The sequence below is a fragment of the Callorhinus ursinus genome, unplaced genomic scaffold (genome assembly GCF_003265705.2).
Source record: "Callorhinus ursinus isolate GAN/ISIS: 27379988/994484 unplaced genomic scaffold, GSC_fseal_2.0 scaffold4, whole genome shotgun sequence".
Taxonomy (NCBI): domain Eukaryota; kingdom Metazoa; phylum Chordata; class Mammalia; order Carnivora; family Otariidae; genus Callorhinus; species Callorhinus ursinus.
In genome coordinates this window covers 139,672,205-139,697,829 of record NW_027397066.1, presented here as the reverse complement: position 1 = coordinate 139,697,829, position 25,625 = coordinate 139,672,205, and the positions used below count along the sequence as shown (strand labels likewise).

The 25,625-nt window shown below is 40.0% G+C and overlaps 1 protein-coding gene across 1 annotated transcript in view; it reads left to right on the top strand.

The window, feature by feature from the left end:
* The first annotated feature begins 8,061 nt into the window (after positions 1 to 8,061).
* TMEM192 (transmembrane protein 192) overlaps positions 8,062 to 25,625 on the top strand; it is a 29,763-nt gene continuing 12,199 nt past the window's right edge. Inside the window, exons 1-3 of the mRNA XM_025874413.2 lie at positions 8,062 to 8,216; positions 15,870 to 16,016; positions 23,306 to 23,570. Of these exons, the coding sequence (XP_025730198.1) occupies positions 8,190 to 8,216; positions 15,870 to 16,016; positions 23,306 to 23,570 (439 nt within the window). The 5' untranslated portion in view covers positions 8,062 to 8,189. The remainder of the gene's footprint in view (positions 8,217 to 15,869; positions 16,017 to 23,305; positions 23,571 to 25,625) is intronic.

The following is a 25,625-nucleotide window of genomic DNA, read 5'->3' as shown; positions in this document are numbered from 1 at the left end:
GAAAAAAATGCTTGTTCAAGTTCTTTGCCCCTTATTTTAATTGGGTAGCTTGGTTTTGTTATTATTGTTGGTGTTGGTGTTGTTACTGCTTTTGAGTTGTAGGAGTTCTTTCTATATCCCTTCTCAGATATAGGACTCACAAATATTTTCTCATTCTGTGGATTATCTTTTCACTTTCTTGATAGCATCATTTGATACACAAAAGTTTTTAATTTTAAGGCAGTCCAATTTATCTATTTTTACTTTTGGTGTCATATTTTAAAAACCATTGCTAAATTCAACGAAGGTCATACAAAGTTGCCTTTATATTTTAACCATTTTATAGCATTAGCTCTTAAATTTATATCTTTTTAAAAATCTTATTTATTTATTTATTTATTTGAGAGCAAGAGAGAGAGAGAGAGCATGAGTGGGGCAGAGGGAGAAGCAGGCTCTCTGCTGAGCAGGGAGCCCGATGCAGGACTCGATCCCAGGACCCCAGGATCATGACCTGAGCCGAAGGCAGCTGCTCAACTGACTGAGCCACCCAGGCACCCCTTAAATGTATATCTTTAATCCATTTTGTGCAATTTTTTTATATGGTGTGGATATTCAGTTTTTCCAGCACAAGGTGTTAAGGAGACCATCTTTCCCCCACGAATGATCTTGGCATCCTTGTTGACAATCAATTGACCATAGATGTGTGGGTTTATTTCTTAGATATCAGTTCTATTCCACTGGTCTATGTGTCTAACTTTATGCTAGTGCCACACTGTTTTGATTACTACAGCTCTGTAGAACGTTTTGAAATAGGAAGGGTGAGTCTTCCAAATTTGCTTTTCTTTTTCAAGATTATTTTGGCTATGCTGGGTCCCTTGAAAGTCCATGTGATTTTTATTTTTTTTTTCATGTGATTTTTAAAATGGGTTCCATTTCTGAAAAAAATATTGTTAAGATTTTCCTAGTGATTGCATTGAATCTGTACATCACTTTGGATAGTATTGTGATCTTAACAATATTAATTCTTGCAATCTATGAACTTAGCATGTCTTTCCATTTATTTAGGCCTTTAATTTTTTTCAGCAGTATTTCTTAGTTTTCAGTGTACAAGTCTTGAACCTCCTTGGTTAAACTTCTTCCTACGTGTTTTGTCTTGGTTTTGGCTCTGGTCCTGATCTCAGGGTCATGAGATCAAGCTCTGCATCAGACTCTACACTCAGTGTGGAGCCTGCTTAAGACTCTACCTCTCCCTCTGCCCCTCCCCCTATGTGCATTCTCTCTATATAAATAAATAAATATTCCTAAGTGTTTTATTCTTTCTGATGCTGTTGTAAATGGAATTAATTTTCTTAACTCTTTTTTTTGTAGTGTTTGTTGCTAGTATATAGAAATGCCACTCATTTTTTGAGTTGACTCTGTATCTTGAAACTTTGATGAATTTGCTTTATAATTCTAACAGTATTTTTGTGTATTCTTTAAAGTTTTCTAGATATAACATCATGTCTTCTAAGAATAGAGGTAGTTTTATTTTTTTCTTTCCAGTTTAAATGCCTTTTTTTCTTTTTCTTGCCTAATTTCTCTAGTTCTGTATACTTTCATAGCATATATTTGCATATCAAAATATTTGTTTTTTGGCATTATATGTGTATTCCTTTTTCATTAAAAAATATAGCATGGGGTGGCTGGGTGATGGACATTGGGGAGGGTGTGTGTTGTGGTAAGCACTGTGTATTGTATAAGACTGATGAATCACAGATCTGTACCCCTGAAATAAATAATACATTATATTCTAATAATAATAAAAAATTAAAAAATATATAGCATGACTATTATTTTGCAACCTACTTTTATGACACACTATATTACAGAGCCTCTTTTTGCCAATATATATAGATCTACCTCATTTAAAAAATTGTTGGACAATACCAAAGGGACACCTTCACCCCAGTGTTTATAGCAGCAATGTCCACAATAGCCAAACTATGGAAAGAGCCCAGATATTCATCAACAGGTGAATAGATAAAGAAGATGTGGTAAATATATACAATGGAATATTACTTAGCCATCAAAAAAGTGAAATCTTGCCATTTGCAATGGCTTGGATGGAAGTAGAGGGTATTATACTAAGCTAAATAAGTCAATCAGAGAAAAACAATCATCATATGATCTCACTCATATGTGGAATTTAAGAAACAAAACAAATAAGCAAAGGGGAAAGAAAGAGAGAGAGGCAAACCAAGAAACAGACTCTTAACTATAGAGAACAAACTGATGGTTAAAAGTGGGAAGGCGGGTGTGGGGGTGGGTGAAATAGTTGATGGGGATTAAGGAGTGCACTTGTGATGAGCACAAGTTGATGTATGGAAGTGTTGAATCACTATATTATACATCTGAAACTAATATCACACTGTCTATAACTAACTGGGACTTAAATAAAAACTTAAAAAAATAAAAATAAAAATTGTTGGATAATATCTAATTATGGATACATAATTTACTTAACTATTCCACAAAAAATAAATATTTGGGTTGTTTCCAGTTACTTGGCATTTGGCATTTATATTTTAATTTTAAGTTGTCTTCTTTCTCATACAGAAGTTTGAAAATTTTTATGTAGTCAAATTTATTGCACTTTTTTCTTTAGTGCTTCTGGGTTTGGGGTCATGCATGGAAATTCTTTTCTCGTAGACTATGTTAAAATATGCTTTTCCTTAGAACTTTTAATTTATCTTTTTTTTAATTTTTTTTTAAAGATTTTATTTATTTATTTGAGAGAGAGAATGAGAGAGAGAGAGCACGAGAGGGAAGAGGGTCAGAGGGAGAAGCAGACTCCCTGCAGAGCAGGGAGCCCGACATGGGACTCGATCCCGGGACTCCAGGATCATGACCTGAGCCGAAGGCAGTCGCTTAACCAACTGAGCCACCCAGGCGCCCACTTTTAATTTATCTTTATGCTTAAGTCTTTGAACTATTAGGAATTTATATTGGCTTAAGAAATATTGGAGTGATCTAGCTTTATTTTCTTCCAAATGGCTAGCTGCTTTCCCCAATATCATTCACTAAATAATCCATCAACTGGAGAATACTTATAAAAGAAATATAAAGTTCAAGTTGAAAAAGGAGTAGGGCAGGGGTACCTCAATGGCTCAGTTGGTTAAGTATCTGCCTTCAGCTCAGGTCATGATCCCAGGGTCCTGGGATAGAGCCCTGCATCGGGCTCCCTGCTTAGTGGGGAGCCTGCTTCTCCCTCTGCCCCTCCCTCTCCACTCGTGCTCTCTCTCTCTCAAATAAATAAATAAAATCTTAAAAAAAAAAAAGGGGAGTAAGACCTTTTGACTCCCACAAGGGTTATATAGGCAAAGACAATCTCTGAGAGTAAGTTTCCTAAAAGAGAGTGAAGACTACTTATCTCTCAGAACTGAATCAGAGCCAAATTAGGGAGCTACCCGCTCAGCTCAGTGTGCAAAACTATAGCTTCTAATTTGGGTTCTTTACTCATGGACTTCGGTCCAAGTATCCCTCCCTTTCTAGTTTTCTCTGTGAAAGCCAACTCAGTTGCCACTTCATCCATAAAGAAATTATTTCCTCGTTCTCCAAAAGTTTGTTTTTGCTCCTGCCCTACTTCAAACCCACATCAGAATGTCCAGGAATCCCTTTCAACTGTCGGGTCTAAGAATAGAAAAGGAAATGGGAAAGGGTTGACAGGAGATACCAGAGAATTGGACTGACGTTGGAGACCGGAACATAGTAATAGAGCATTGTTAGGAGAAAGCTGAGGCTCAATGGGAACTTGTGAGTATAATTTACTCAGTCCATGTGGAGGTTCATTCTAAAGACAAGAGGCTAGGCAAATCTGAGATCAGCATTTACAAAGACTAGCCAGGAAGCAAGGAGTAGAAAAGGAAACATAGAATCTACTGATTTTTTTAGTTTCCTACAGGGCCCACCAGTGTCCCATATTGGAGGCCTTTAATAAGTATTTATTGATGAATGAATAAATGAATAAGTGAGTACCGAACATAAAATCAAACTCCAATTTTCTCTACTATTAACAAGTCACCTTGGGCAAGTCATTTAAATTCTCTTACCGATTTTCTCAACTGTAAAATGCAAGTAGTAATATTACACAACCCCAGCTCTGAGGACTATCATAAGGACCAAAACAGTATGTCGTTTTCAAATGAAAATTTTTGAAAATTTTGTACATAGTCATGCCCATAGAAACACTGCACCTAGGATGCTTCTTAAGGAAAGGCAGGGCATACACACACTCATGTACAAATTTACATATTATTTGTTTTTGTCTTTTGTCTTGTCTCCTTTTTAACACTTTAAGTAACTTACTTTTCATTTACCTTAAGGAATAAATCCACATCTTATATTAACAAATGTGTTGTAAACAACAAATCATTGCATATCCTAGCTTATTTCACTTTGGTTCAAACAACTTCAGATAATTGGAAGTTATAAGGTTTTCTAAATATTGAAAAATCAACATAATTATTTTATAAGTTATTGGGGGACACTTTCTTTTTTTTAAAAAAAGATTTTATTTATTTATTTGACAGAGAGAGACACAGTGAGAGAGGGAACACAAGCAGGGGGAGTGGGAGAGGGAGAAGCAGGCTTCCCCCGGAGCAGGGAGCCCGATGTGGGGCTCAATCCCAGGACCCCGGGATCATGACCTGAGCCAAAGGCAGAGGCTTAAGGACTGAGCCACCCAGGCGCCCCTGGAGGACACTTTCAAATGTGCTTCAAACTTCAACACACAGAATTATGAATTGTACTTTAAAACAAAAATTTTACTTCTTACATGTCTAGAACTTAGTTAAATGAGACATCACTGAAAAAACTTAAAGCCCCATCTTCTAGTTATTCTGAAATAAGGAAATCCTCCCATGAAAATGCTGAAACCTAACTTGGCTGGATTACAGAACCTGGCACTTAGCATTAGAGTAGAATCAGAAGAGAGCAGAGATCAGATGAGATTAGCTCAAGAATTACTAAGTAGGAGCCTTGATTTTCATGAAGGTTACAAAATTCATTTTCATCCTAAGTTTCCATAAATGTTTTTCTAAAACTTTAGATTTTATTTATTTATTTGAGAGAGAGAGCGAGAGAGCATAGTGGGGGGAGAGGAGCAGAGGGAGAAGGAGAAGCAGATTTCCCGCTGAGCAAGGGAGCCCTATGCGGGGCTCGATCCCAGGACCCCGAGATCATGACCTCAGCTGAAGGCAGATGCTTAACTGACTGAGCCACCAGGAGCCCCTGTTTTTCTAAAACTTTAAAAGAAACATTTTTTTTGGTCTAAAACTTCACATATTTGGTATCTATCCAAAGATAAACTATTTTTGGAAGTTTTAGCAAATTTGTTCTCCCACTCCTGAATTAGTCAGTGAAACTAAAATAAATTTTTCTGCCTTCAAAAACAAGTGTGTTTTTAAATGTCAGTACAAGGACTTTAGGAGAATACAAACCAATAACGTGGGAGGAGGTGATGGGTAACAAGTCTGAAATTTCATAGGTTCTGAGGACATCTAATACACTTTTTCATCCAAATTTGAAGTGTTTGGTTATAATTGGATTCTATTTGAGGGACCTGGTGCTCTCAAAGGCCCAAATATTTATGGAACTAATAAATGGAAACCGCAGAATATTTCCAATTGCTCACAATATCCTTAAATTTCTCTCTAGAAAAAAAAAGTTTCTAGGAAAAGCATATAAGCCAAACTAATTTGATATACTAAAATAACTGTTGACTTACTTTTCTGTCTGTTCATTGAAAGGGAAAGTGTCAGCAGCATCTCTCTGGGTATCTAAGAGAGACTTAGCTACAAAACATTATCCAAAGCCAGAGTTTGGGATAAGTGCATTCCTGACAGAGGTACAGGTAAGCTTAAGAGAATTGTAGAAAAGTCTAGCTAGGATTGACTCAATCTAAAATTTGATTAAAAAGCCAAGTTAAAATCAGTATTAGTAGCTAATGAGATCTCACTTTAAAATCAATAATAAATATTAATTAAGCACCTACTGTTTACATGATACATGATATTATGGTAGGATGAATAATGGAAGTTGTATTAATAACATTATAAAGTGAATTAAGGACACATTTTATACTGATGTTTAAAAAATGAGATATTAACACTTCAATATCTGTGATCGGGCTAAGCACTGTACTCAAAATAATGTTGATGGTGATAACACTTATAGGAAAGATAGAGCTTCAGACCCAAATCTAAAGGTGAACTGTTTGGCAGAGAAATGGGTTCTTTCTGTCTTCTTATTCCTCAAGGTGAACAAACGCAAGAACTTTCACTAAAAATATTTCAATCATGCAACAGTGAAATGTCACATACCTTTATAAATATAATTTCTTTACAGGGCTTTGCTTATTTGAATTGCTTTGACCAACACTAGAACATTATATGGACATGTTAATAATCTTTCCTAATGATGACTAAGTTTTCATTCCCCATACATATCATCTGTGCCTGAGTTCTACAAAAATTCCTTTTGGAATGTTTGGAGAGAGTTCCACAGAACTGTATTCCTGCACCTAACCCATTGATTGTTTCCATTTATATTCTCTGAGTATGAGTATCAATGACTTTTAGTGGCAATCATATATTTTTCTTTATTTCTAACTTTTGACCTAGACGTAGCAAACAACTATGATTTCACCGCTAGGCCTAAAGAAAATGGTGAGGCAAAGATAAATCTTCTTCCTTCTAAATACTCACCCTTGCCTTTCCATAGGGCAACCTTTTCTCCAGCTTCTTCTAATCTCTGGAGGTCACAGCCTCCTACTGAAGCACAGCTCCTAGCCTGACTACCTCTCTCCTCTACCAACCCACTCCTATAAAGTTTGCAAAGTTCAGAATTCTATTTCCTGACACCATTGCTCCCTTCTGGTTTATAGAGGGTAATCACAGATTATTCCCACCCTAAAGCCTTTTAGCAGACCAAGTGCACCATCATCTTCCCCCCCCACCACTATTTTTATTTTGAAAAATTTCAACCTCCAGAAAAAAAGGTTTACTGAAATATTTGAATAATGTAATATTTTAATGTACTATTAAAACAGTGACTATATATGTTAATAATGCTTTAATAAACCTGATTTACACAAAAAAGTGACTAACATTTTGAGTGCCCAGAGACAACACTGTGCCAAGAGCATTAAATGCATTATTTCATTTAATAAAAAATCCCTCCAAAATTGGATCTAGTAGCAGTTCCATTTTTACAGATGAGGAAACTGACTCTTAGAGAATTTAATTAAGGTGCCCAAGATCATACCCCTAGTAAGTAGTAGTAGGGTTAGATCAGGGAACTGATGTTAAAATTTTTTACTTTGGTGGTTCAGTCCTTGAGCATCTGCTTCCGCTGGGGTCATGATCCCAGCGTCCGGGGTCAAGCCCCACATCGGGCTCCCTGCTCAGCCAGAAGCCTGCTTTTCCCTCTCCCACTTCCCCTGCTTGTGTTCCCTCTCTGGCTTTGTCTCTCTCTGTCAAATAAATAAATAAAATCTTTATAAAAAATTTTTTTTTACTTTCTTTACATTTTTACAACGATCATGGATTTTCAGAAAAGTTTTGTTTTATTTATTACATTAAAAAGAAACAAAAACCCTAAAAATTCCGAACTACTTCATTTCCCATTAGCGCAATCTGTAAATATGCCATGTAAATTAGAATCTTTATTCTGTTCGTCGTATCACTCTACCGGTGGTTTCGAGTTATAAATGGCAGCGGTAGGATTCTATAGCTGCTTCTACTTATGCATGGAGCCGTGCTTGCAAACAAAAACTAAGGAAGACCGGAAAAATTAATGTTTTAAAAAGAAGCAAGTGGCGGCAAAAACAGTTAAATCCTTGGATTCGGAACGCAACCTTTAAATGCTCAAGTCTCTGGCCAATAGAGGACCTGAGCGGAGATTGCTGGAATCCCCGGAAACCAGGAGGCGGGCGCACCCCTGCGGCCCACGGACCAGGGTTTCGGGGCGGAACACGGCCCCACACCTAGGCCAATCGGGAGTGAGGAGGCGGGGTTCTGGGCCAGCCGGAGGCGGAGCGGGAGCAGGAGGGGTGTGTCTGAAGTGGGGGAGGCTGAGTCCTAGAAGGTGGCAATTTTCCTGGGCCGGCGGCGCGGGCAGCAGGTGGAAAGGCCCGCCTGCCCGGCCGGGGCTTCGGCCTCAGGCTTCGGGAAATGGCTTCGAGGGGCAGGATGGAGGACGTGAGTGCGCGGAAGTGGAGGGAGGCTGGCCCCGGAACCCCTTTCTTCCTTTGCTGGGCGCGCGGGGCGGAGACTGCCGGGGGAAACCACCCTTAACCGGTGCGGCCGCGGCCGGAGGCGGCGCTTCCTGCGCGGGGCTGGCCAGGGTTGCGGGGCCCTGGGACAAGACACCCAGGAGGCAGTGGGGTCCGCGACGCGCCGGCTCTGGGCTTATTTTCCCGGGTGGAGGCCGGGTAGGCTGCTGGGCGGTGGGTGCGCGGATGCGGGGGTCCCTGGCGGGCGCCCAGCTCACGTGCGGCGCGCGTCTTTGATCCCGGAACTGGGAGCTTCACGTGGTGCGCGTCTGGCCTGACAGCCCTCCCTCGGGGCGCTTCTCTGAGCCGGGCCGCTTGGCTCCGCGCACACGTCCGGGGGCGCGGGGGGCCAGTCTCCCTCGTCGTGGGTTCCCGGTGTTGGCTTTAGAGGGCTTTGGATCTGGAGCAGCTGCGACATGCAGACCGGCCGCCGGCGTCCCACGGGCGGACTTGTCGCATCATTGCCTAGAAACCCGCATTGGAGAAAAACAGTGTCGTGCTACACTGAATGTAAGCGTGATAGGCATGGAAGGATTTTTAAATTGCCTTACTTAATGGATCCAAACCAGATTACTAAAAACAAAACAAAAACAAAGGCCTAGTTTACAATCTATATAGTACAGAGTGAAATCTTTGCTTAAGTATATTAAAACATTTTTAGGGGAAACGTGTAATTGTGCCCAGAATTAACTGATTTGCCTCATTGACAGGTAATAAAATTTACCCTTGAGAAATGCAAGTTGATAGTTAACGTTAAAGCACTAATTTGGATTAATACATTAATAGGAATATTACTGTGATCCTGTCACTGAATTAGGGGCATCAGGCAAGACACATTAACAGTCCCAGCCCTACAAGACCTTAGATTTTGGTGTAAGTAGCAACCCCAGTTATAGTATCTTAACTAAGAACCAAACAATTTCTAATGATAAGACTAAAACTTTCCATTTTTTTTCAGTTGAGAAAATGGAAAACTAAGACATGAAAGTAGATTTGACATTCATACACATTTGAAGAAAAAAAATCATTGTTTCTGAATTTTTAAGGGTGAGATTCATAAGCTGAAATGTATGGGGAAAAATCTGAGGAAAATGAGAAACTTAGAAAAATGTGTGCAGTAAATGCTTCTTGGTTGATGCTAAGTTGCCCAGGTTCTTGAATCTGTAGCTTTTACCTTTAGGATGAGTACAATTCTAGAAATCTGTTCCACCAAACAATTGGAGATTAATGTTTCACACCTAAATCACTTTAGATCCGAGCAAGTTGCCTGTATTGGGTACTTCGTGGATATGATTTCTACCATGCAGTAAAAATCTAAACATGTGGCGTATGCCGTAGACCTAGACGCTTAAAAGAGCTAACAGAGGCAAAGGCTTTTCAGTTAGAGTTCATTGTTTGCAAGCTGTGAAACCAACTCCAGCTGATTTAAGGAAGAAAGGAATTTCTTTGAAATGATACAGGGTGGATGAACACCTACACCTCTGAAAGGAGTCCAAACAAGGGCGGCTTAAGGGATCTAAGTGACAGGGGTCCTTTTGAATCTGCCCTGGAATGGTCTCCCTTTGGTTTGTTACTCACAGAAAGAATTGAATTGTCCAGCCCACTGAGGTTCCACGAGAGGCCAGAGGTTCCACCTTGTCAGAGGAGGGTGAAAAGTATTGAAGGTTGTTCCCATTGAGACTTAATGCAGAGGTAGACAGTGAGTCTCCAGAGGAGATGGATTTATTGTCACAAAAGAAGAGGAAAGAGATCCATGTGGGCAAAACTACGGATATCTCGTACAGGTCATGATGTCATTAACAACAGTGTAAGTGAAGAAATTATTTGGATTCAGGAGATGTCTTTTACCTCTCACATGGAGATGGTGAGTTGCCATCTGAGAGTGATGAGGCATTGTTTGTATGGTTATACTACATTTCCTGTGGAATATACTGGACAGTGGGTTTGATATAGCCACCAAATACTTTGTATTTACCGAACATCTAATAAGTGACATAGAGAAGAAACCATATTACAGTCTCTAACCCCTTCAGTGTAGTCAGGAGAAACAAAAGGTATGTACATTAAAAAGGAAAAAAGAGGCGCATGGGTGGCTCAGTCGTTAGGCATCTGCCTTTGGCTCAGGTCATGATCCCAGGGTCCTGGGATCAAGCCCTGCATCGGGCTCCTTGCTCCACGGGAGCTTGCTTCTCCCTCTCCTACTCCCCCTGCTTGTATTCCCTCTCTCACTGTGTCTCTTTCTGTCAAATAAGTAAAGAAAATCTTTAAAAAAAAAAAAAAGGAAAAAATACAAGATAGCATAAGAAATATTCCAAATTAGGGGTGCCTTGGTGGCTCAGTCTGCCTTCAGCTCAGGTCATGATCATGGGGTCCTGGGATCGAGCCCCACATGGAGCTCCCTGCTCAGCAGGGAGTCTGTTTCTCCCTCTCCCTCTGCCCATGCTCTCTTGGTCACTCTTGCTTGCTCTCTCAAGTAAATAAAATCTTAAAAAAAAAAAGAACTATTCCAAATTCATATTATGAGCAGTACATTTTACATTTTATAGCAGTTTTAAAGTAGAAAATAGTTGGCAGGACAAGATTTTTTTTTTTTTTTTTTTGGTTTTGTTTTTTAGAGAGGGTGGGGGAGAGAGAGAATCTTAAGCTGGCTCCACACCCAGCATGGAGCGGACTGGGGCTCCATCTCAACCCTGAGATCATGACCTGAGGTGAAATCAAGAGTCTGACGTGGGGCGCCTGGGTGGCTCAGTCATTAAGTGTCTGCCTTCGGCTCAGGTCATGGTCCCAGGGTCCTGGGATCGAGTCCTGCATCGGGCTCCTGCTCGGCAGAAGCCTGCTTCTCCCTCTCCCACTCCCCCTGCTGTGTTTCCTCTCTCGCTGTCTCTCTCTCTCTGTCAAATAAATAAATAAATAAATAAATCTTTAAAAAAAAGAGTCTGACGAACCATGAGAGACGATGGACTCTGAAAAACAAACTGAGGGTTCTAGAGGGGAGGGGGGTGGGGGGATGGGTTAGCCTGGTGATGGGTATTAAAGAGGGCACATTCTGCATGGAGCACTGGGTGTTATGCACAAACAATGAATCATGGAACACTACATCAAAAACTAATGATGTATGGTGATTAACATAACAATAAAAATTATTTTAAAAAATAATTAAAAAAAAGAGTCTGACGCTTAACTGACTGAATCACCCAGGCACCCCAGCGAGACAAGTTTTATAGAGAACTTAAGTCTTGTGTGGATTCTGAAAAATACAAGAAGGATATTTGTGGGGCACTCCAGAAAGGTCATTTAGGCTAGGGGAGGGGGTGCATGAAAGGGAGGTAAATGGGAGACAAATTGACAGTAGTCTTACAGTTAAGGTTTCAAGGCCAGCTTTGTTTAGATTCTCAGGCCCCACAAGAAGTTGGGCGGTCTTTCATTCACTCCACACACACACTGAGCACCTACTCTGTGTTACATGCTAAAGGTATAAGGAATATACAAAAGTCTCTGCCCTTGTGAAGCACACTCTTCCAACCACTTTTGATACCTTGTGGTTAGTATTGGAAGTTGTAACAGAGACGTGTGAGAGTGCAGTAGAGACTTCTGTTCCTAGCCAGCACAGTGTAGCAGGGACTGCATTCATTGTTCTGCCTGAAGTAACCAAAAAACTACATACAGTATATGAAACAACGCTTTTTGAGCTGTTGAACATCGGGCAGTGAAGGACAGTGCTTTCCGAGAGGAGGGAGACAGTGAGTCAGATGGTTGCCCCCCCAGCTGACCACCGTGAGAGAGTCTGCGGGCTGTGACAGGAAAGGGTGCCCCGGCAGAGGTCAGCAGGCTCCCTGAGTTGAGGAGATGGAGCTGAGAATCTGGGGAGACTAAGGCAACTGGAGTTCACATGGCAGTACCTGGAGAGGAGAGAGGCACAGAGGGAGAACTGAAAATGTGCAGAGTCCCCGTCGGAGTCAGCAGGGTCCTGCTTGGTCCGACTGGGCCTGTGAGGATGTTGCCCATGGCCTGGAAAGGAACCACCCGAAATGATTAGAGGAGGCAGTACGTAGTGCTCACACAGGGCCAGGCATAGTGCCTAGTCCACCAGTCAGACTGGAAACTCCGTAATTCACAGGGTATGAGGTGCTCACAGAAGTCTTACCTTCATAGTGGGGGAGAAATTAGCCTTAGGCTAAACATGGCTGTGGTCCCACCTAATAATAAGTCTTAAAAGCAAGACCAAAAAGATCACACTGTTTCCAAGTAACTTAACTGCATTCCAGAAAAAAAGCTCAAGAATATTTATAAGAATGCAACACTGTCCAGCACCCAAAGAGATAAATCAGTAAGTCTTGCATCCAATCTAGAATTACCAGGCGTTAATGATTATGTGACATGGTGAAGGTGTGTGTCAAATTAACTCATGGTGCACTTTAAACTTACACAAAGCTATATGTTGACTATCTCTTTTTTTTCTTTTATTATGTATGTTAATCACCATGCATTACATTATTAGTTTTTTTTAAATATTTATTTATTTGAGAGAGAGAATGAGATAGAGAGAACATGGGGGGGGAGGGTCAGAGGGAGAAGCAGACTCCCTGCTGAGCAGGGAGCCCGATGTGGGACTCGATCCCGGGACTCCAGGATCATGACCTGAGCCGGAGGCAGTCGCTTAACCAACTGAGCCACCCAGGCGCCCTAGTTTTTTTTTTTTTTTTTAAGATTTTATTTATTCATTCGAGACAGAGAGAGAGCACGAGCAGGGGCAGAGGCAGAGGGAGAAGCAGGCTCCCCGCTGAGCCAGGAACCGGACGTGGGGCTCGATCCCAGGACCCCGGGATCATGACCTGAGCTGAAGGCAGACGCTTAACCATCTGAGCCACCCAGGCGCCCCAGTTTGTTTTGTTTTGTTTTTAAGATTTATTTATTTATTTATTTATTTGACAGAGACAGCGAGAGAGGGAACACAAGCAGGGGAAGTGGGAGAGGGAGAAGCAGGCTCCCCACTGAGTAAGAAGCCCGATGCGGGGCTCTGTCCCAGGACCCTGGGATCATGACCTGAGCCAAAGGCAGATGCTTAACAACTGAGCCACCCAGGCGCCCCCATCGACTGTATCTCAATGAAGTTGAAAAAAATTATCAAGCATGCAAAAGGCAGGAAAGTATGACATATAAGTCAGTTGAAACTGATTCAGAAATGACACGCTAGAAACAGCAGACAGGAACATTAAAAAATTACAACCATTTTCTCTATGTTCCAAAGGATAAAAAGACATACGGGAGATATAAAATAGACCCCAGTCACACTGGGCACATGAGAAGTGCAGTGTTGGATGCAAAGGGCAGTAGCAACAGTGCTGAGGCATCAGAGAAGCCAGTGTTTTTGCTAAGACAAGCATTGACACATGGGCAGAAGGAAGTAAGGCACAGGGACTGAAAGAGTTTTGTGAGAGACGGGCGCATCAGCAGTCAGCATCAGGAAGAAGAGAGAAATAACGAGAGGCAAGTCCCAAAAAGTAGCTTGGGAATGGATTGTAAAACAGCACGCCAGACTAAGAATTTGAACTTTGTCCGGAGGCTAACGGGGAGGGACTCAAGTGTTGGGGGAGAGAAATGTGAATGTTCATGTTAGAAGGCATCCGACCGCAGCAAGAGGTTGCTAAGGTCTGGAGACTGGAGGGCAGAGGCCATGAGAAGTGATGGGGCCTGGGCTGAAGAGTGAGAATAAAGAGGCAGGAACAGATCTAGGAGTCAGAGTGGTAAGGCATTTTATGTGAGGAGCAAGGGAAGACAAGTGTTCGAGACAATAGGGCTAAAACTTACTGACTGCCATGTCTGTACCAGGCAGTGTTCTGACACTTTTATGAATAGTAACTTATTTAATCTTCCCACCAAAGCTATGAAACGGGTGCTGTTAGAACTCTGTTTCCTGAGATGCTGAAACAGGCATGGAGATGAAGTAACTTGCTTACCGCTAGGAAGCAGGAGAACTTGTGTCTGAACCCAGGCAGTTTGCCCTAGGAGCTTGCCTGTAACCACAGTACTTACTGCTTTTGTGTCTGGTCAGAGCTGATTCTCCCCACAGCTTCCGATAATCTCTCCTGATTAGCCCAGGTCTTTGATGAAACCCTGAGGTAGGAACACTGCCGAGATAGGTTTGGAACCGTCATTCATTCATCATCTGTTCCCTGGGTGCCAACCCTGAGTCACTATTGGGTGCTAGGATCACAAAGACAAATAAGTGATGGGGAGTTTGTGAGTCTCATGAAATCTACTGGGGAGAATAGGTAAGAAATAAAACCATCACAGGATAGTATGATAGTATGAGCACCAAATGTGTGGGAAGGCCTGGAGGTGTGGCATGATCCAGATGCTTGGATGCCCAAGGAGGCTACCCATGGGAATTGCCCCCGCGGGGCCTGGAAGGATGCACAAATGGTAGCCAAGGGAAGCGCTGTGGAGACTGGGACATCTGCTGCCTGAGAGAGAGCTAGAGGCAGAGGAGTCTTGAACAGAAATAATCAGAATCATACTGTAAGTTATGGCAAACTAAACAGGAAGCTGTATATAGGCATTGAATGAAAAAGAAAATTGTAGAGCAGCACTGAAAGCCTGAGTTTGGAGACTGAGAAGGCCGCCCCAGATCTGAGTTAGGCTCCAGATTATTATTTTTTATCTTTGTAATCTGGTGCCCAGAAACCATCCATATACCATTTGTCTCAGTCTACTCCTTCCAAAGAGGCTTTACCCTCTCTTTCTAAATGCTATTCTCAGGCTTCCCTTTTTCTGATGAAATCTTTATTTCCATATTGTTTTTGTTCAGTTAGCTCACTTATAATATTTCATCCTGTATGCCTTTATCCCTAGCCTCCCCAATGAAAATAGAATCTTTTGGATTACATTTTGTATTTTTTTATCTTCTAGTACCTTATATATAATAGTTTTCAGCAAGGGTCTGAGATTAAGAGATGGTTATACGTACCAGAGACCTGATAGTACTGTTCCTGTCGAGACAATACCTTTAAATAAGACAAACTGAATTTTTTGGTTTCAGCTCAACCCCATCCGCTACGTCAGTGACTTTGCAACTGGTTGTTTTCATTGAGAACCTGTATCTATAAACTAAAGTCTCCTTGAGGATCTATCAGGGTGTTCTGTTTCCTTCTCTAAAACATTTCTATCATAACAAAGTTCAGTAAAGTCTCCACCAACTTTCCGAACATCAAGATGTAGTTTAAGAATTGCAACCATATTTAATTATTTCATCAATAATCTAATGTTAGATAAATCAAATCTAAGTTTTGAGAACTTAAAGAAAAAATTGTTTTCTTTAATCTCATTATATATTACTCATTTGAAGATAATTGAAGTAAGATTTCCTCTACCCATTTTAATACTTGTTTTCACCAGTTTGTATACAGTAGTTACCTGGAAGTTTATGATATTTTTTAAATTGGCTTTAGGTAGGGAGTGTATTTTTCTTGCCTCGAACTTGTGTAATGGTTTTTAATGCTTTAGAGTTTAATAGATTTGTCTTAGAAACATAATCTAGAAAGTGGTGATTATAGTTTGCTTCTGTTTTTCTGTACCTCAGGGTTCCTTGGATCTTACCCAGAGTATTGAAGATGACCCCCTTCTGGACACCCAGCATCTCCCACATCATTCATTACATGCTCAGTTTAGACCCAGATTCCATGCTCTTCCTACAGTCATCATAGCAAATCTTCTCTTATTAATACATGTAAGTTGGCTGGGACAAAGTAATCCAGACAGAGGTACTGTTCTTAAAAATATATATAAGCTCTGCAGAGGGCAGTTTGGCCACATCTGCCAACATTTAAAATGTGCATACTTGTTTACTTACCTCTCTACGTCAAAGAATTTACCATAGATATATTTGCACATGTGTAAGGATATTGTATTTTTTTTTTAAGATTTTATTTATTTATTTGACAGAGAGAGAAATATCAAGAGAGGGAACACAAGCAGGGGGAGTGGGAGAGGGAGAAGCAGGCTTCCCGCTGAGCAGGGAGCCCAATGTGGGGCTCAGTCCCAGGACCCTGAGATCATGACCTGAGCCGAAGGTAGACGCTTAACTGACTGAGCCACCCAGGCGCCCCAAGGATATTGTTGACAATAGTAATGTTGTCTGTAATATCAAGATACTGCAACAATCACCATTCAGAGGACACTGATGTCCCATCCATATGAAGGAATGCTCTGCACCTGTTGGAAATGAAACAGGGTGGCTGTGTATCTATTGATTTAGACCAGTCTTCACACTTACATTGTTGAGTGTTCACAAACACAGGTTTACATTCAGGATTGCACAGAATGTTCCTATTTGCACATTTTAAAAGATGATTTCAGGGTGGCTGGGTGGCTCAGTTGGTTAAGCGTCTGAGATGTCTAAAGGGCATCTCACACTTAAAATATCCAAAAAGAGAATTCTTAATTTTCTATCCTTCTCCATGGATTTCTCCATATTATTGACTAGAAAGACTCCTTTCAGTCCGTTTTTAAGGCCAATAAACTCCCCCTCCCCTGCTCGTGCTTGCTCTCTCTCTCAAACAGATAAAATTAAAAAAAATAAAATAAAAGATAATTGAGAGGGCTGGTGTGCATGTATATTCCTGTGTATAAACAGAAAATTTCTAGAAGCATTCATAAGTTCCTTTTAATACTAGTTCCCACTGAGGTGGAGGACTGAGGGCCTCAGTAGAAGGCACACCTGATAGATTTTTAGTATTTGCCTTTTGTACTATTTGAGATTTTTTTTTTTTGACATATGCATGTGTTACTTTTTCAGTTACTAAAACAAAAAAAAAGATGTAGATAAATCTTTGTTGACACAGAAATTTATCAATTTATCTACACTTAGGAAATAATGTCAAGCAGAGAAATCAAGTTGCAGCAGAACAATACATATTGTTGCACCATATTTTAAACTATGATAAAATTATAAATGTCTGGGGACTTTTTTTTTTTTTTGAGAGAGAGCATGAGTGGGGATGGGGGGCAATGGAAGAGGGAGAGAGAGAGAGTCCTAAGCAGACTCTATCCTCAGTGTGTAGCCCGACATGGGGCTTGATCCCATGACCCTGAGACCATGACCTGAGCTGAAATCAAGAGTCGGATGCCCAACCAACTGAGCCACCCAGGCTCCCCAAATGTCTGGGGATTTTTAAAAACACATGTGTTGCAACTAGTAGATAAATCAGTCCTAGAGATAAATGATAGTGACTACAGTCAACCATATTGTATATATTATAAACTTCAGTGTTGCCAAGAAATTAGATATCTTAATTGTTCTCACCACAAAAAGGAAGCCGTAATTATGTGAAGTGATAGAGGTGTTAGCTAATGCTGGGAAGGTAATTATATTGCAATATATAAATCTATCAAATCAACAAGTTGTAGGGGCCCCTGGCTGGCTCAGTTGGAGAAGGGTGTGACTCTTGATCTCAGGGTGGTGGGTTTGAGTCCCACATTGGGTGTAGAGATTACTAAAATAAGATAAAAAGTTAAGACAACAACAACAAAAAACACAAAAGCCAAGTTGTACTCCTTAAACTTACACAATGTTATAGGTCAGTTATATCAATAAAAATAAATAAGTCAATAAATTCAACATCACATACAGAAAGAAACCCCTAAATGGAAAAACAAACAAAAAACCTCTGTGTGTGAATAGTCTTGGTGTAGGTTTATTGATGGCTCTGCAGCTAGTCTGTTAGTCATCTCCATTTTGGTTATTGAGATCTGAAGCACTAGGGGATATAGTTATTCTTTGCTACAATGTGAAATATCAAGAGCAAGAGCGCATATTCTTAGCAATCCCACATGTTCATGAGGAGAAAAAATGTGGTTCATTGACTCGTTCAGCAGCTGCTCCAGTAACACACACTGTATAGACTTGAATTCAGAACTGAATATCCTGAGGAAAGAGGTGCATCCTATTTCCTTGTGTAGATGTAGTTAAGTGTGGCATGGTTCCTCCATGGCTTCCCGATCCCCCGATTATCAACTGAAGAGGTGACCTCCTGGTCCCTGGATTATGGCCTGTTTTTCTTCTTACTTTTTTTTTTATAACATATCTTTAATTTGTGTAACATACTCTGTATTTATTTATACCCCCCATACACACAAACATACACACATATGACTTTGAAAAACCTTTTTATATTAAATTGCCTGCCTACAATACTATGGGATCGATTGCCCTAATTTTAGGACTAAGAAAATCTTGTGTTAAAAAACAAGAAAAAGGGACGCCTGGGTGGCTCAGTCAGTTAAGCGGCTGAGGTTGCCTTCGGCTCAGGTCATGATCTCAGGGTCCTGGGATGAGTCCCACATCAGGTTCCCTGCTCATTGGGGAGCCTGCTTCTCCCTTTCCCTCTGCTTGTGCTCTGTCAATAAATAAAATCTTTAAAGATAAATAAATAAATAAAAAGTATATATATTTCTTAAAAAAAAAAAAGAAGAAGAAGAATACCAGTATTACCCTGATACCCAAACCAGATAGACACCACAAAAAAGAACTATAGGCCAATATCTCTAATGAACATGATGCAAAAATCCTCAACAAAATACTAGCAAACCAAATCCAACAATACATTTAAAAAATCCTTCACTGGGGCGCCTGGGTGGCTCAGTCATTAAGTGTCCGCCTTCAGCTCAGGTCATGATCCCGGGGTCCTGGGATCGAACCCCGCATCGGGCTCCCTGCTCAGCGGGAAGCCTGCTTCTCCCTCTCCCGCCCCCCCTGCTTGTGTTCCCTCTCTCACTGTGTCTCTCTGTCAAATAAATAAATAAAATCTTAAAAAAAAAAATCCTTTACCACGATCAAGTGGGATTCATTCCTGGGTTGCAAAGGTGGTTCAATACTCATAAATCAATCAACATGATACATCACATTAATTTTTTAAAAAAGAATAAGAGCCATATAGTCATTTCAATAGATCAGAAGAAACATTTGACAGAGTACAACATCGATTCGTGATAAAAAAAAAAAAACCTCAACAAAATAGGCCTAGAAGAAACATACCTCAGCATAATAAAGGCCATCTATGAAAAACCCACAGTTAACATCATCCTAAATGGGAAAAACCTGAGGTTTTCTTTACGGCCAAGAACAAGATAAGGATGTCCACTCACCACTTTTATTCAACATAGTACTAGAAGTTCTAGCCTCAGCAATCAGACAACAAAAAGAAAGAAAAGGCATCCAAATCAGCAAGGAAGAAGTAAAACTTTCACTGTTTGCACATGATGTGATACTCTGTGTAGAAAACCTGAAAAACTCCACCAAAAAATGCTAGAACTAATAAATTCGGTAAAGTCAGGATACAAAATCGATGTGCAGAAATCTGTTGCATTTCTATACACCAATTATGAAGCAGCAGAAAGGCAAATCAAGGAATCAGTGCCATTTACAATTGCACCAAAACCCATAAGATACCTAGGACTAAACCTAACCAAAGAGGTGAAAGACCTATACTCTGAAAACTATAAAACACTGATGAAAAATTGGAGGATGACCTAAAGAAATGGAAAGACATTCCATGCTCATGGATTGGAAGAAAAAATACTGTTAAAGTGTCTATACTACCCAAAGCAAACTACACATTTAATGCAATCCGTATCAAAATACCAACAGCATTTTTCACAGCTAGAACAAACAGTCCTAAAATTTGTATGGAACCACAGAAGACTCCAAATAGAGCAATCTTGAAAAAGAAAAGCAAAGCAGGAGGCATCACAATTCCAGACTTCATGCTCGATTACAAAGCTGTCATCATCAAGACAGTATGGTACTGGCACAAAAATAGACACATAGATCAATGGAACAGAATCGAGAGCCCAGAAATGAACCTGCAATTATATGGTCAATTAATCTTCAACAAAGCAGGAAAGAATACTGAATGGGAAAAAGACAGTCTCTTCAACAAACGGTGTTAGGAAAACTGGACAGCAACATACAAAAGAATGAATCTGCGCCATTCTTTCACCATACACAAAAATAAACTCAAAATGGATGAAAGACCTAAATGGAGACCTAAAACCATAAAACTCTGAAGAGAGCACAGGCAGTAATTTCTCTGCCATCAGCCATCGCAACTTTTTTCTAGATAAGTCTCCTGAGGCAAGAGAAACAAGTTAAACTATTGAGACTACATCTAAATAAAACACTTCTGCACAGCGAAAGAAACAACAAAACTAAAAGGCAACCTACAGAATGGGAGAAGATATTTGCCAATGACATACCTGATAAAGGGTTAGTATCCAAAATACATAAAGAACTTAGAAAACTCAACATCCAAAAAAAATCCAATTAAAAAAATGGGCAGTAAGGCATGAACAGACATTTCTTCAAAGGAAACATCCAGATGACCAACAGACACATGAAAATATGCCTCACATCACTTATCAGGGAAATACAAATTGGAACTACAGTGACCTATCACCTCACACCTATCAGAATGGCTAAAATCAACAACACAAGAAACAACAGCTGTTGGTGAGGATGTGGAGAAAAAGGAACCCATCTACACTGTTGGTAGGAATGCAAACTGGTGTAGCCACTGGAAAACAGTATGGAGGTTCCTCAAAAAGTTAAAAATAGAACTACCCTATGATCCAGCAATTGCACTACTGGGTATTTACCCAAAGAATACAAAAACACTAATTCAAAGGGATACATGTACCCTGATGTTTATTGCAGCATTATTTACAATAACCAAATTATGAAAACAGCCCAAGTGTCCCTCAGTTGTTAAATGGATAAAAAAGAATATTTTATGGCTGGGACTATGACCCAGCCATAAAAAAGAATGAAATCTTGTCATTTGCAACTACATGGACGGAGCTAGAGAGTATTATGCTAAGCAAAATAGAGAAAGACAAATGCCAATGTGATTTCATGCATGTGGAATTTAAGCAAGAAAACAAATGAGCAAAGGGAAAAAAGAGAGACAAACCAAGAAAGAGACTCAATTATAGAGAACAAACTGATGATTCCCGGCGGGGGCGGGGGGCGGAATGTGTGAACTAGGTGAGAGGGATTAAGGAGTGCACTTGTGATGAGTACCAGGTGGTGTATGGAATTGTTGAGTTACTATATTGTACACCTGAAACTAATATTACCTTATATGTTAACTGAAATTTAAGTAAAAACTTAAAAAAACAAATATCTGTATGCTACTTTATATAAAATGGATCAGTTTGGTTCAATGTACAGTGTTTTCCAGTATAAGGAATTTGTTGACCTTTCAAATTTTTCCTTTATGCTAATAGGCATCTTGAGTTGCCATAGCAAATATGACTGCTCTTGGCAAATCAGTTAGACAAATCACATATATTTTAAATAGATTTATTATATGCTTGGATTGCCTGCTGTTGAATGTTTTGTGATGAATACTAATGATATATTTTTCTTTATTTGATTTTTTAAATTACAAAATAACTTCCTTATTGTTACAAATAAAACATTACCAAAGTGTACAAAGATAAAATTGTATCTTCCGTTTTCTCTGCTTCACCCCTTCTCCCCAAGTTAATAAATGGGTGTATCTCAGTGCCTTTCATTCAATTCATACAAATATATACAAAAAGAGGGGCACCTGGGTGAGTCAGTTAAGTGACCAACTGTTGATCTCAGCTCAGATCTTGATCTCAGGGTCCTGAGTTCAGCCCCATGTTGGGCTCTGTGCTGGGCCTATATTATACGTATATTTTGTGTACATACGTATGTATACATACACAAAAAGATTAGTACATATATAAAAGGATTTCCCCCATTTCTTCTCCCCATCCCCCAATGGGATAATCTGTATTTATTATTCTGCAGAGGTGTTTCTCATACTTCAGCATGCGACAGACTCCCTGGCAGGCTTATTAAACTAGATAGCTCAGTGACACCCCCAGAGATTTTTGATTCTGCTGGTTTGGGGTGGGATCTGAGAATTTGCCTTTCTAACTAGTTCCCTTGTGATGCTGATTGTGCTGGTCTGTAAACCACACTTTGAACTACTACTCTACAACTTCTTTTAATCTTAACATACAGACATCCAGCCAAATTACAGGGAGATTTAGTTAATTCTTTTATAGCCAAATAATATTCTGTTATACAAGTAGATGTATCTTTTTTTTTAATTTTTTTTTAAGATTTTATTTATTTATTTGACAGAGAGAGACACAGCAAGAGAGGGAACACAAGCAGGGAGAGTGGGAGAGGGAGAAGCAGGCTTCCCACAGAGCAGGGAGCCAGATGCGGGGCTCCATCCCAGGACCCTAGGATCATGACCTGAGCCAAAGGCAGAAACTTAATGACTGAGCTACCCAGACGCCCCACAACAAGTAGATGTATCTTAATTTATTCAGGCATTCTGCTATGGATGAACACATATCCTTGGGGCAATTTTCAGTTTTTTGCAAATATAGAGAATACTGCAGTAAATATTCGTATCCATAGAACCCTCTGGACTGGTGCTTTTCCTTCTGATGGGTAGAGTCCTTAAGACAGGATTACTGAGTCAAGATGCTTCCAAATTCTTTTTCCACATCTATTCCCAGACCAGTAGCAATATATGAGAATGTCTGTTTGCCTGTATTATGGCACCAGTCTTTTAATTTTTTGTCAATCTAACTGTATATTTTTGTTCTCTTAAAACTGAAACTAAAGTTTTTTAAAACCGCGATTTTTACTAGTTACCTCTGAAGCACTAAATTAACTGTTTTTACTCTTCAATAAAAGAAGTGGGCAAGAAATTGTTTAACATTAAGTACTCATCTCTGTTAGATGGGATTTAGGGTGACTTTTCTTACTTGTGATTTGCTTCCAAATTTTCTGCAAATTTTTCTCCAAATTTTCTGTTTAAAACGTTTATAAAATGGCAAAAAAAAGTTGTTTTTAAATTCATTTATACAAATAGGATAGCAAAAGTCATAGGTATGAGTATGTGCTGAGATGGTGATCATTTTTTAATTCCAAATATTGAATATTAATCCTACTGCTTTCCTTTCTGCCAGGTTGTATTTGTCATTTTAGCATTTTTAACAGGTGTACTTTGCTCTTACCCTAATCCAATTGAGGACAAGTGCCCAGGAAACTATACCAACCCATTGAAAGTTCAGACAGTCATAATCCTTGGAAAAGTTATTTTGTGGATTCTGCATTTTCTTCTTGAACGCTACATCCAGTACCACCACAACAAAGTCCGAAACCGAGGCTATAACATGATCTACCTGTCCACAAGGCATCTTAAAGGACTTGCACTGATGATACACTCAACCGGTGAGTCTGGCTCAGCTTGTCTGTGGCTTGCTTGCGTGGCAGAAATGCCAGCAGAAAGAAAATATTAGGTTTGACTTTATAATCAAATACATTCTCTCATGTTTGTCAGAGTGATGTGTATTATGGCCACTAAAATTTGGATCACTGTAATGTCTTGAAGGTTTTTTAATAATATAGTCTTAATTTTCTTTTTTTTAAAGATTTTATTTACTTGCGAGAGAGAGAGAGAGAACACAGCAGGGCATGGAGAGAGAGAAGCGGTCTCCCTGCTGAGCAGGGAGCCCTACGCAGGGCTCGATCCCAGGACCCTGGGATCATGACCTGAGCCGAAGGCAGACACTTAATGACTGAGCCACCCAGGCATCCCAATATAGTCTTAATATTCCTTTGACATCTGTGTTTGTTATCATAGGGGAGGGGAAAAAAATGTCCCTCTACCCTTCTAGGTAGATTTTTGGCTGAGACCGCACTGTAATAAAAGCTTAACAAGAGAAAAATAAACAGAAGTTTAATAATATGCGTACCTCCTGTATACATGGGAGAGACCCAAGAAAACTGAGTAACTCTCCAAAATGGGCCATGCCACCACATTAAATACCATCTCTGGTCCAAGAGACCAGAGATGTGGTGAGGCGGTTGGGGGAGTTATGGGAGGTTACCAGGAAAGCTCTGTAAACAACAGTGAGATTGTTACTCAGATTTAAGTCTGTGCCTTCTCTGTGGATAATTGTTTCTAGAAATTTACAATCTTCCTTCTCTTCCTGGTACAGAGAGGAGGACACGCGTACAAACTGTAGTTTTCCCTTGTAACTGTCTCTTACAAAAGGGTAAATTCTACTCAGCTTTCAGAGCCTCACCTGTGTCTGCTGTTTCTTAAAAATAATCAACTTAAAATAATCCTTATGCCAAGAACACTTATTTTGGGGTGGCATTTTCTGTCCCCCCATCATTGTGAACACGTTGTCCACGTATCTGCCTGTATGTAACGTAGACCCCCCGCTTTGGTATGAGCCGTCTTAATCCTCTCAAGACCATACAAATACTGTTGCTATTTGATACTTGGAGGATAAGAGGAAGGAATTGCTTTACTTTAAATGAAGTTCAGTGTTTTTCTTTCAGTGAGAGACTGTGATATAATAAAATGTATTATCCAAAATGGAAAACTTGAAAAACACTTCATGAAGGCAAGGTCAGGAAGTCCGTAGAGGACTTAGCTGCATTAGTACCCACTCTGTTTATTGTTGCAAACATTTTTTTTTTTTTAAAGATTTTATTTATTTATTTGAGAGAGAGAGAATGACAGATAGAAAGCACGAGAGGGAAGAGGGTCAGTGGGAGAAGCAGACTCCCCGCTGAGCAGGAAGCCCGATGTGGGACTCGATCCCGGGACTCCAGGATCATGACCTGAGCCGAAGGCAGTCGCCCAACCAACTGAGCCACCCAGGCGCCCCTATTGTTGCAAACATTTTAAAGGCTGACGGAATTAAATTGAACTTCTTTAGGTATTTTTGCCTTGGTGTTCAAAGTTCCTACCTTTTTAAAAGACCCTCTTTTTCAGTTTGAGTCCGGAATAAGTACTTTTAGACATTTTGAAACCAAATTTGAAATTAATTTTTTTCCCAGAAAAACAGCTCTACAGAATTTCAAGGGCAAGCTGCGAGTTCATCTGCTCAGTGATGTTCTAAGTGGAAGCTGCAGGACCCCCCCATAACAGAGAAGCATTTTATAGAGATGGCTGATTTTGACTCATGGAGAAAGGGGGGGACATTTTTACTGCTCCCTGAGGAAGACCTTGGCTTGTATGTTCAGCGGCTGTTGTGTAGTACTTGTTTTTGGCCAGGAGATGTCACTATAACCTTTCCTCCCACCCACAAAGCTAAAAGCCAAAACCCATTTTTAACTTACAGACCTCATATAAGCATTATGACCAAAATAATGTTCAGTCTCTCAAGAGAGCGGTCTGGAAATAGTATTTTTGAGGCCCACCAAGGGATTGTCTGATCTTTACCTTTCCGCTCACTTTGAAATTCTTTTTTTTTTTTAATATTTTATTTA